Source organism: Brienomyrus brachyistius, unplaced genomic scaffold, assembly GCF_023856365.1.
Source record: "Brienomyrus brachyistius isolate T26 unplaced genomic scaffold, BBRACH_0.4 scaffold44, whole genome shotgun sequence".
In the NCBI taxonomy this organism is placed as follows: domain Eukaryota; kingdom Metazoa; phylum Chordata; class Actinopteri; order Osteoglossiformes; family Mormyridae; genus Brienomyrus; species Brienomyrus brachyistius.
In genome coordinates this window covers 2,027,780-2,040,534 of record NW_026042319.1, presented here as the reverse complement: position 1 = coordinate 2,040,534, position 12,755 = coordinate 2,027,780, and the positions used below count along the sequence as shown (strand labels likewise).

General features: G+C 46.7%; 1 protein-coding gene across 6 annotated transcripts; it reads left to right on the top strand.

Moving 5' to 3' along the window:
• The first annotated feature begins 535 nt into the window (after nt 1-535).
• On the top strand, nt 536-12,755 carry ube3a (ubiquitin protein ligase E3A). Of its 6 annotated transcripts, none has more exons than XM_048999265.1 (11): nt 536-667; nt 2,625-2,669; nt 5,038-5,155; nt 6,315-7,564; nt 8,241-8,385; nt 8,629-8,834; nt 9,359-9,523; nt 9,765-9,920; nt 10,025-10,098; nt 10,238-10,381; nt 10,785-12,755. In XM_048999265.1, the coding sequence occupies exons 3-11, from the start codon at nt 5,113-5,115 to the stop codon at nt 10,903-10,905; spliced, it is 2,304 nt and encodes a 767-aa protein (XP_048855222.1). In that variant the 5' UTR covers nt 536-667; nt 2,625-2,669; nt 5,038-5,112; the 3' UTR covers nt 10,906-12,755. The 6 variants fall into 6 exon arrangements, with proteins under 6 accessions (XP_048855222.1, XP_048855218.1, XP_048855221.1 ...); XM_048999261.1 differs by having other exon boundaries at nt 4,842-5,155; XM_048999264.1 differs by having other exon boundaries at nt 596-940.

The following is a 12,755-nucleotide window of genomic DNA, read 5'->3' as shown; positions in this document are numbered from 1 at the left end:
AATCCTTTTCTGAACTTGTTCCAAAAAAACTTTTTTTATGATATAAATAAAGCTTACAACCAAGAGTGTTTTCTGTAACACAGTGTTGGAAAACCCGTTTTATATAGTATGACCGAATAGAATAGCCTTTATTGTCATCGCACACCATACAATGAAACGTAATAAACGCTAATCCTGATCGGTGCAAACTCAGCAGTAGTTAGGGTGATACGTACTAGTTGAAACAAATGCCCATTGTCTCGTGTAGCTTTGCATTATACGATAATTGAAGGTACAGTAAAACTAAGGCTTCAGGAAAACTCGTAAGTATTCTGCAAGAAAACAAGTGTTACTTGTTTTGGATTTGTGCATCCCATGGGTCTAGTAACTCTTATTCGCCAAGTGCGTTCGCAGGACTCTAATTAGCAGACAGGGGACGTTTGCAGCACTTGCACCAAACTAAAGTCTCAACCGTGGGGGTTATGATCGCAAAGTAGTAGGCATGTGTCTTCATCGCAGCTTCAGTCACGAATCCAACGTCACCCCGCTGTTTTTTCTCTTCCCCTGACATTTGTGGTCAGGAAAGACAAACTGGCGGGGGGCGGCGGCCGAAATGCATGCTGGGATAGGTGGCTTTGTACACGGCAAAGCCCGACTGAAACCAAGATGGCAGAAATTACCTTGTGCGGTGAGAACGGGGCCTAAAATGAAAATTAGTCCCTCGCACTAGCGAGCTCGCAGACCCCCTCCCCACCCCCTTGTTTAGTACGAGTCTACGGTAACGAGCCGCGTCGAAGGGCCGACAGCCGGGCCGACGAGGGACACCTTCGCACACACGCACACACACAGACGACGCGGTGCGACCGAGGCAGGGAGAGTCTCGTATGAGTTCCGAAGAGAAGCAGGACTGCGAGTGCGCGCCGCCACAGGCCGAGTCCACCCCGGCAGCAGGATACGACAGGTCGGTGTACCGTCTAGGCGAGCACCGGGGATTCCGCCTGCGCCGAATCAGTTAGGAGGCCCGGGGGGTGTAGCTAGGCTAACGGGCTAATCCGTCAGGAAAGTGCGCCTGCTGCCACAGAAGCGCGTCCGTAACGGGGAGAGTGCCAGCCCATGGCTTGTTTGATATAACGCCCGGTCGTTGGGGATATGGTGTGTTGGCCGTATAGCGGCAGCTTAACGGGTCTAGCCATGGGCCACTGGCTAGGCGACTGCGAAGCTGCGGCGTTGTAAACTCGTTAGCAGCGCGGGGAGCGTGTAGCCGCTAGCTAGCCGCTAACATGCACTGTCATTATCCTGTACTCGGCCTGCCTGTCAGTGTCACATTCCCACATAGATGTTTACTACGACGCCCCCCCCGCGCGCACGCACACGCCCTCCGACCTGCACCTTTGGTCCTTGGCTCACGGCTGCGGGGCTCTCCGCCCCGGATAGCCTCCTGGCTAACAGCCGCCTAGCTTTTCGCGCTCGGGTTGTGCTGTTTGTTTATCAGCTGCATAAATGGCTGCTGTCCCGCAGGTCTAAGCTGTCAGACCGGCTCGGTGTGGCCTGTTCGTCAGGCAGAGCTACGTCTTTTGCTCAGTGTTGCCAGTTGATTTGGCGCGTCTAGTAAATAAATGTACAAGTGTAAGTATACTGTATGTTGGAGCGGAATGCGATCGAAACTAACGGGCTTCTGCTGGTAAAGGTAACAGTGACACATAGCACTGTATTTTGTGTATATTCTATATTCAGAATAATAGTATTCTTAAGTTGCATACTGAGTCGCGCCGTATACGCTTTGCCTTTTTACGATTGCTTAATGATATGTATAATTTAAAAGGATCAGAATTGGTCCCATTGAAATTAGTTTACAGTATTCTTGATATTTTCTTGACTGAACGTTAATGGTCAAATAGATTTTGGAATACCCCGCGTGCAGTGTACAGTTGAAACTTGTCATATGCTGAAATGCGATTTATAATATGTTGCTGTGTTACCAGCTGCACGGATGTAAATCCAGCTAATAAATGTCTTCGTATTTGGTACTTTTCGTTAGATCTGGAGGGAGAGAATTGCTGAAAATTCCTGGCGCATTTTTCTAAAGAATTGTCCTGCTGATTGCTGAAGTTCCTACCGAGCATCCACGTGGTGTTACGCGTCATCGCCTCTCGTTAGACCAAGCTAACTAGTGTGACAAACAAACCCCTCTTACCACGCTAGTAAAAATGGGCAAGCATGTACACAGGGGAAACTACACGGATAAGTGTGGATAAGCTTTGATTGCATTATCTTTTTCAAAGTGACCTTTTCATTGGTACTCTTGATATTGCTTTTTTTTTGCCTTAGATGTATTCTTCCAGTTAACTTAAAAAAAAATAAATTATTGACACTTGCATTGCAGCCAGATGGATGCCATACTTGGAAACAGGGTTTTTGCAGTGTCCAAAGGCGAGGAATCGAAGATAAGGATGTCATTATATGCAGACTTTGGTTAACAATATGCATAAAGGCTCTGCAGTATTTGAGTGAGCTTAGGATTGAGTTGTTTTGTAAATGTGGTTGCTGGTGCATCAGCGTGTAAGTCAGCAACACGGCAACGTTCCCAAACCTGCTGGTGGCGTGAGGCCTTCAGTCCCCCTCACTTCTCTGCTCCCCTCTTTCAGATCAGTAGAGGAGTCTGACATAGAAAACCCTGAAGCAAGCCGAATGTAAGTGCTGCTCTCCCGTTTGCCCCCCTCTCCATCTATGAATGTGTTACCGGCTCCATATCGACGTATTTCAAGTTAGGTTTTCGTCCCGGTAGTAGGTTACCAAATTAACTATTGTGTTTTTTTGGAAGACCAGTGCCGTGTCCATTTTCCCAAAGTTACACATTTAGACAGACATTAAATGTTAGTGCATGACTGGGCACCATGTTTTATTGTCTGGGGAGTGTTAAACTCACTATTTGTCTTGACTTAACCCTGTTCTGTGTTATTAAGGGTCTTGGTCTGATGGGGTTTATACTCTACTGCTGAAGATTCGGTTCTTCAGAAATGCAATTGGTCTTTAATAATTATTTCACTGACATCACGTTTATGAAAATCTTGTGTGGTCATATGTTTTCGCCAAACCCCTCTATTAATGCATGATTTGAAAGCCGGTCCTTTCTAAACAAAGCATGATAATTATGTGCATTGTGATTAATAAATGTAATCATCAGTTTTTAGTTGTTTGTCTTGTTGTCTGGTATAACAAATGTTTGTCATGAAATTTGACAGTATGTCATTTCACACATTTTAAGCAGAATGTGAAATATTGCTTTAATAGTCAAAGCCTCTTCTTCTCCCATAGGTCTTTCAGCAGTAGACATATTCATCCCAGCATGCACTGTCTTCATGTTCAATTCCTGTGTTTCATTTGCAGTTCAGCTCTTTTATTGTGTAACATCTTTTGTTGAAACCGAAAGCTGGGCTGGGAACAATATTAATTTGGTGCTGAACCAGTGTGAATATCTCTCACTTACACACACACACGAACACTTCCCTGTTGTTTGTGTTTTTTTTCTTTTTTGCTTTTGCCTATGTGGAGGTTACGCTGGCCCTTGGATTTCTGTGGTTTCTGCCATGACACCAGTGAACTGTTTCTCACGTCGGTCTGGCAGTAAGGGGGGGCATGTTTGGATATCAATTGATTCTGGTAGAAGTCAGCTGATTAATGCACAGCTGTCAGAAAACAAGACAGTTTGGTTGCAGTGATTTGGTGAAAATTAAGAATGGAGCAGTGCAGCCCGTGACTGTAATCCCTCCCATAATTAAACTCCTGAGACGGCGCGGTTCCCGTCACGTTTGGCCTCCTTTGGGCTCAGCCTCCTGTAGCAGCGTGTCATGTTTGTTGTCATATTTCTGCATTTTTTAACATGCTGTGACTGGTGCTTGGCAGTCAGCTGTGCAGGGCAGCTCTCTGAGGGCGAGGGCGCCTTTTCTAAGCTGTGCCTTTGTGTGATACAGGGCGATTGATTCATGCTTGATCAGGGAGGGAAGTGGTTTAATTTCACACTGGCATGCTTAGCCTTTAGAATAGTGACCCCGCTTGGTTCTTCTTGAAACGCCAGTGTGTGACACTTTCTGAAGTTTGATGCTCAGGGAGTCTTTATGTATTTCCCCCCCCATGTGAAACCATGTGTAAACTTGGTTAAACCTAGCTTGGTCTTTGCTGCCTGCTTTTGGTCTGATAGCCCAGTAAGCTTGTCAGAGGGAGATTGACAGCTAAGTTTCCTTATTGTGTGTTAATATTCTCAGTCTTCTGTGTGAAAATAATTGTTGTTCTTGTCAAGTTGCTGCTTCTTTTCATTTCTTGCACAGCTTGTTTGCAGTTCATTCTGTGTTAATATGCCTTTACCCTTGAGCTGTGTACAGGTATTCTGTTAGGCTAAACCTCCCTGCCAATGCACTGCACCTCCAGCCACTGTCCCACGTATAGTTTGGCTTTCAAATTCAGCTCCAGCGCAAGCTGAATGTCTAACTGGTTGCCATGTCCTCCCCCATTATTTTTTCTCTGTCTTTTGTACACCCTTGTCATTTTTGGTGATTAGATGGACATATTTTGAAGTTGCTGAATTGAACAAGTTATTGCATCTGTTTCGAGAGTTCCACTGTAGCACCAAATCGTCGATCTGTTTTTTTTTTTTTTATTCACTGTTTCATTGTTGTTGGTGCCTTTGAATATTCATAGTCAGTCACAAGGACTGGTGTGTGCATTTTATGCACATCATTCTTCCTTTTCCTCAAAAGGAAGCGACAGAGAGAGTCCGCACTGTCTCTAGTGTCTGAGTGCATCTCTTTGCTGGTGGTGCCACTCTATACTAACCCTTGTGCCTCATGTCTGAATGTCTGATCCAGGAAGCGGGCAGCTGCGAAACATCTAATCGAGCGTTACTACCACCAGTTAACCGAGGGCTGCGGAAATGAAGCCTGCACGAATGAGTTTTGCGCTTCCTGGCCGCGTTTCCAGCGTATGGATAACAACGCGGCGGCCGTCAAGGCCCTCGAGCTTTATAAGATTAATGCCAAACTCTGTGATCCCCACCCCTCCAAGAAAGGGACGAGTTCTGCTTACCTAGAGAACAGTGCCAAGGGAGTCCACCACAACTCAGCCTGCAGCGACAGGACGATGAGCCGCAAGGAGCTACACGCTGCTAGGGATGACTTTAAAGGTAAACCAGCAGGCCGCCCAGCCCAGAATCGCATCCGCCTTCGAACCATCAGATCGTGGGTCGAGTTTTGGTTTTAGCGCCGTGCCTTTTTATAGCAGATGGTTTGCCACAAAGCCTCGTTGAACCCGATGGCTGTTTGCAATTCCCTTTCATCTTTGACAAATGTCGGGGCAATTTCGAAACGCTCCTCCTTGGAATAGCTAATGTTGCTAAAGTTAGCCCAGGGAGCGGAGCATAGAGCAATTGAGCTGAGCAGCCGACCCTCCGGTGGCCCGAGAAACTTGAGTTTTTTTCTGATGCCTGTATTATTGTCGCGATAGAATTGGATTGCATTCACGCGAGCGCATAGACGACCCAATAGCAGGCAGTTTTTTAGTGTGATGAAACATTACCCTGAGGCTGATCTGGAAACCATTGCGATGCAGTGTATCACACTCCACTTAGGCATGTCCATTAACTAATTCAGCACGCACTGCCTTTTCTCATGAGTGATGTATTGACCCATCGTGGCCTGCGGCAGCAAAATGAATTTTTCTCCGCCCTACACCTTCTTTGTTGCATTAGCTCTTCGTTCTTTGCCTTCTAAGCTGCACTGTATTATAACCATAAATCTGAATTGTCTCTGTCCTCCACAGCAGGGTTGGAAATGGAACTGGAGTTGGAATTCAAATCTCCCTGAAATTCGCATTCAGTTCCAGTTCTGTTCCACGTAGTTTTTTTTTTCCGATCCCAGCTCCAGCTCCATTTCCTGATTTGGATTGGTTCTGGATTGGCCTCAAATCTGCTCCACAGCACTGTATGATAAAACACTTTTCGGCTTAACCAAAATGCCAGCATCTGATTGGCTAGAACTTAGCAATAAAATTGATCAGCTGGTCTGTCAGATGATGAGGCACCTGTTTGTCTGCTGCAGCAGAGTGAGCTCCAAAATGTGGGATTCAAAATTGTAGGTTCCGTTTTGTTTCCTTTTTTTCAAAATTGCATTAGTATTTGTGGCTGTGGGTCTTCTAGTTGTATAAGTTTACTCACCTGCAGATGTTCTCCCCTAAGTGTGGATGCCCAGAAATCCAGAAGAGATTAGATTGCTTTAAAAGTAGCATAAATATCACAGTCATGTGAGTTATTTCTCCCCTAAACGCATATATTGCTGTCTTGGCAGATTTGAATTTCTTGACAGAGGAGAAGGTGTATGAGATCCTGGAGATTTGCGGGGAGACAGAGGACTACTCCCCCTTGATTCGGGTGATTGGCCGGGTCTTCTCCAGTGCTGAGGGCTTAGTGCAGAGCTTCCGCAAGACAAAGCCGCATACCAAGGAGGAGCTCAAGTCGCTCCAGGCCAAGGACGAGGACAAGGATGAGGATGAGAAGGAGAAGGCGGCCTGCTCTGCTGCTGCTATGGAGGAAGATGGCGAAGCCTCTTCCTCTCGCCTCGGGGAAGGTGCTTCGCAGGGGGACAACAATGTCCAAAAGCTGGGGGTTGATGAGGTGTCTGTGGACATTGATGCTGTGAGGCGGGTTTATAACAAACTCCTGGCCAATGAGAAGATTGAGGCGGCTTTCCTTAATGCACTGGTGTACCTATCCCCCAATGTGGAATGTGACCTGACGTACCACAATGTGTACTCGAGGGATCCCAACTATCTTAACCTGTTTGTCATCGTGATGGAGAACAGCAACCTCCACAGCCCCGAGTACCTGGAGATTGCCCTGCCGCTCTTCTGCAAGGCCATGAGCAAGCTGCCGCTGGCGGCGCTGGCCAAACTGGCGCGCCTCTGGTCTCAGTACAGTGCCGAGCAGATCCGGCGGATGATGGAGACTTTCCAGCAGCTCATCACCTACAAGGTTATCAGCAACGAGTTCAACAGCCGCAATCTGGTTAACGACGACGACGCCGTCGTGGCAGCCACCAAATGCTTGAAGATCGTCTACTACGCCAACCTGCTGGGTGGTGAGCTGGACACGGACCACAACGAGGAGGAGGATGACGAGCCGATACCGGAATCCAGCGAGCTGACCCTGCAGGAGCTGCTCGGCGAGGAACGCCGGAACAAGAAGGGCCCTCGTGTGGACCCACTGGAAACAGAGCTAGGCATTAAGACTATCGATTGCCGCCGACCCCTCATCCCCTTCGAGGAATTCATCAACGAGCCCTTGAACGACGTGCTGGAGATGGACAAGGACTACACCTTTTTCAAGGTGGAAACGGAGAATAAATTCTCCTTCATGACCTGCCCATTTGTCCTCAATGCTGTCACCAAGAACTTGGGACTGTACTATGACAACAGGATCCGAATGTATAGCGAGCGACGTATCACGGTTCTGTACAGTCTGGTTCAGGGGCAGCAGCTGAATCCCTACCTGCGACTGAAGGTGCGCAGAGACCACATCATCGACGACGCCCTGGTCAGAGTGAGTATCGCCACAGGCCTGTACTTCTACAGAGCAGTTGGTTGCCGAAGCTGTTTTTGGAGTTCAGTTTGAGTGGGAGGAGCCAGTATGAAATGCTTTCTTAAATGTCGTACCTTTTCACCGTGTAGCTATGTAGCAATACCTCTCGTATACTCAATGAGCAGCAGCATTGCTTTGTCTTCCCCAGTAATTTTGAGTATGCTTCTGAATAATGCTGAGGTGGGATCTTCACTCTCTCCATTCAGCCCCTTTCAGATAAGCTTACATAAAACTCATTTAGTAAGGGGAGGCTTTCATTGCTTCAGAACAGCAGTCCAGGTCCCCTGTAGTTTGAACACCAAGCAGCTCTGTCTTGGTAAGTGACCTTGCAGAACCTCTGGGATGAATCATTTCCTCGATTTTTTTTTTTTTTTTTTTTTTTTTTTTTTTTTTTTTTTTTGCTTCGTATTGGGGTTCAGAGACACTGCTTATGGTAATAATGCAGTGAGGAAGCTCCATGCTGATCCGGATCTGGTTTCGGCCATTATTTGGTTATTCGAAAGCGAGGTTTTTCCATCCGCAGTGATCTGGAGGTTGGCCAGGCTTTCATTTTGGCACCCCCCCTCCCTTCCCATCTCTACCTGCCAGGTGTCCTTTAATCAAATAGGCTGACGGTTCTCGTCTCTTCCTGGTGCAGCTGGAGATGATCGCCATGGAGAACCCTGCAGACCTTAAGAAGCAGCTGTACGTCGAGTTTGAAGGAGAGCAAGGTGTCGATGAAGGAGGGGTGTCGAAAGAGTTCTTCCAGCTGGTGGTGGAGGAGATCTTCAACCCAGACATTGGTATGACTCATCACTGCCCTTGAAAGGTGGATTTGTGTGACAAGTAATTGTGGTTTGTAACACCACTCTTCTAAAGGAACATTTTTATTTGAGTTTATGCCACAGCTGGTAAGTTTTTAACTGTAGAATTCTTTAGGGAGTGGAGTGGAGTGCAATGCATAATGCATAAACCCTGGCTGCCTATGGGAGTTCTTCCAGTTCCATTCAGCTCAGTCCTGATTTTGATCTCAACGTCCCCTGCAGGAATGTTCACATATGACGAAACCACAAAGCTGTTTTGGTTCAATCCGTCCTCCTTCGAGAATGAGGGTCAGTTCACCCTCATCGGGATCGTCCTGGGCCTGGCCATTTACAACAACTGCATCCTTGACATCCACTTCCCTATGGTGGTCTACAGGAAGTTACTGGGCAAGAAAGGAACCTTCCGAGACCTGGCAGATTCTCACCCGGTAACTGATTGTTCTTCGAAATGTTCTGGAAACCCTCTGAAGACCATTTCTTTCCTTTAAATTGTGATGGTTTTTCACCATTTGTGCATGATGCTTGATGTATGTTACACCGCGTTACATTACGTTACAAGACATCCAGAACCAATGGAGAGCCACTTCAACCACCAACACCATGTAACACCCACCTGGATGATGCGACAGCAGCTATTCTGTGCCAGTACGCTCACCACACAGTAGCCAATGTGGTGAAGGGGCAGGAGAGAATTCACCAATGAGGGGATGATTAGGAGGCCAGATTTGAAAACACCACATTGGGCAGTTTAGCCAGGGCATCGGGGTACCACCCCTACTCTTTCAGAAGATACCCAGGGATCTTTTATTACCTCAGAGAGTCAAATAGCGAGCCAGCTGCTCCCATGGAACTGATTTAGCAGCAGCTGTGTTGACGTCCGACGTGATTACGCATCCATGTGGTGTTGACTGGCGAGTCCTTAGCGTTGCTGAGTGCAGCTGTGACCTTGCAGGTTCTCTACCAGAGCCTGAAGGAGCTCTTGGAGTATGAGGGCAGCGTGGAGGAAGACATGATGATCACCTTCCAGATATCCCAGACTGACCTTTTTGGAAACCCCCTCATGTACAACCTGCGGGAGAATGGAGACAAAATACCAGTTACCAACGAGAACAGAAAGGTGAACCGGCATCTGTGTTGCTCCGCCAGTGATATGGCTTGAGGGTGTAGGGATTCGAGTAATAGTCCCCTGTGCTTCTGACTTACCCACTTCAGTGAATGGCTTAATTTTAGGTTAGGTGTGTGTTATGTCACGGTGCCAGCTAGTTGGGGGAAATGGGTTTTCAGGATGTCTTGCATAAGCAGAAATACTCGGAATACAATTTGAGGGAGAAAGTGCTGAATCTTTTTGTCGTTTGCAGGAGTTTGTCGCCCTGTATGCCGAGTTCATGCTCAACAAAACAGTAGAAAAGCAGTTCAAGGCATTCAGAAGAGGTTTTCACATGGTCACTAACGAGTCGCCTCTAAAATATTTATTTCGACCTGAAGAGATTGAGCTACTAATCTGTGGAAGCAGGGTGAGGCTGCCTTACGCTGGAAGTGAACCATTCTGCTGTTTTCATGTATGATTTTCCAAACAGCTGCCCTCCTGTTTAAATATTCTGTTCTGCACCAAACCCAGAACTTAGACTTTCAAGCGCTGGAGGAAACAACGGAATATGACGGTGGTTACAACAAGGACTCCCGCATAATTAGGTAAATTCGTCTTTAAAAAAATTAGCATTTTGTCACCAGATTGTGAATTTCGGTTGAGTCTTCTTGTCAGAAGTGTCGTGGTTAATCTGAGCCCAGGAATGAGTAAAGAATGGTAATTTGGATTGTTTTGCTGCCCCAGGGACTTCTGGGAAACGGTGCACTCCTTCGGGGAGGAGCAGAAGCGGCTGTTCTTGCAGTTCACCACGGGCACGGACCGGGCGCCCGTGGGGGGGCTGGGCAAGCTTAAGATGATAATTGCGAAGAACGGCCCTGACACAGACAGGTAAGGTAGAGGGGCGGGGCCAATGGGGCACCTTATTGGCTCAGAGAAGGGGCGGGGCTGTTTGAAAATGACAGACAGACAGCTACAGTTTGTTTTTATGTGTAGTTTATTCATTGAAAACTTGGTGGAGCAGAATGACGTAATGCATGATGATTTTAAATATCTTGGTGTCAGACATTATTAGGGTTAATTTCTTTGCAACCGATGCAAATGGATGGATATTTGCTAAAGTTCTCTGGTGTAGTTATTCAGCTGGCATGCTACCTTGCTACTACTGGAGACTGAGGAGAATGAGTGGGGTTTGTTTCAGGCGATTAGCATTATTTTCCACACGCTGCTTTTAATATGAAAGAAAGGCGAGAACGAAATGGGTGATTTCCGCATTTCGGCGTGCCGTCCTCAGGTTGCCCACGTCGCACACGTGCTTCAATGTTCTGCTGCTCCCTGAGTACAACAGCCGGGAGAAGCTGAAGGAGAGGCTGCTGAAGGCCATCATGTACGCCAAAGGGTTCGGCATGCTGTGAGCCAGCCGCGACTGCATGGAGAGAGAGCACACCGTGGAGAAGCCAGCGCGGCTGGGCGCCGCTGTCCCTGCCGGAGGAAACGACAAACAAACAAACATAAAATAATAGTGAAAAATTCCGGAGGCCCGTCCTGTAGAGGGCGCTAGCGTCTGTGGCGGCCTCCTGGTCCAGGTCCACATGCGCTGGTTCCACTGGGGCAGCAGAGAAACCACATGATCAAACTCCCTGCCTGTGTTTGCTTTACATATCTCCCTGTCTGGTTTGTACAGAATCGATTTTTTCCTTATTTATTTTAAGGGTTAAATCAATTCTTTTTTTTCTTTTTTTTTTCTTTTTTTTTTTGGTGTAGGAAAGGTTGAGACGATTTGCTGTGGGGGGAAAAAAAAAGATCATGTCATCGCTGAGAAATGGCCTCTGTACGAGTGAATAATAGAGGAAGATCTTCAGTGTTGTAGTGTCCAGCCCTGTTACTCAGTCCTCACATTATCATGCCCCCTCCTGGTTTGGTGTTGAAACTGACCCTCGTTCCCTATCTGTAAGACAGCAGAAGGAAACATTGTAATGATCTGGAATCTTTGCGCATTTCAGAATTTTGAAGTCTGAGTTCCTAAACGGAGCACGTAGGGAGGCACCTCGCACATACATTATTGTTGTGTCGTCCTTCTTGGTGATCTAAAGTAGTGTTTGTAATTGAAAAAAAAAAGTGTTTTCCACATGATTTTCATGAGCAGAGAGATGAATATTACATGTCACAAAGGATTTGAGATTGTTTATTCCTTGAGCTAATGAAAGTGCACTTAAAAAAAATCAGAATGTTAGGGAATTGTGCTGCCTGCCTTTTGCTGTGGCGTTTCGTTTTCCTCGCTCTGTCGCCCAGAAGTCTTCCCGGTTCACACTCTCCACAGCAGTGTTTCTCAGTCCGGTCCTCGGGGACCCACAGTCGGCCCATGCTTTTGCTACCTCCGAGCTCCCTGTCAGACAGCCCACGTTTTTGCTCAGGACTTGGGAGGGAGCAAAAACATGGACTGTCTGTGGGACCCCGAGGATGGGATTTGGAAACGCTGCTCTGTAGTTTTCTCAAAGATAGGACACTTTCCCACACATCACACGTATGTTCACTGTGTTTCAGAGGGTCTGTATTTATTACATTATTGCACCATTTGTACGGCCTTTTTCGGTCAAATAGTGCTGCTACCTATGGCCAGTGTTCCCTTTAGCTTTAAAAGCAATTTCTGCTTTCATTTAGATTTTTACCAATTCCTTTTTTTTTTTTTTTGCCTCTTCCCTCCCTGCCCAAAATGTACCGAGTTGCTAACTGATGCTTTTGAAAAATGGAATGTCAAACCCCTTCCTCCCTTATCTTTAAGTGCGAGACCTCAGACTGAAGGTTTTTTTTGGAGGGAGAAAAAAACAATAGCCACTGAAAATGCTGTGGTGACCTTTGACATTTTCGGCTCTTAGCTGGACCTTGATACTGCACAGGGTTTCCCAGTCAGAAAAGCTGCTTGAATCAAACCACTATTAGAGATATTCCGAGAGTGCATGATGGTGAGCGAGCCCTGGTCTCACGGTTTGTGTTGCTTTTAAGTTAATTTACCTGTGGTTTCTACTACTGCGGATTCCATGGACCGTCGGCATTGGAAACTCTGGACCCCAGAAGAAAGGAAGCGTTGAAGAAAAAGGTGATATTGTGGCAGATCTCAAAGGGACGCGGGTCATTGTTTGTAGTTCAATTGAATTAACTTGCCCACCAGCCCTCCCTCTCCCTAAAAAGAAAAGATTTAAAACTGCAGAAAGTGAACATGTGGTATGTAAACATGAAGCAAAATAAAAGTGACTGCATTTTTTTC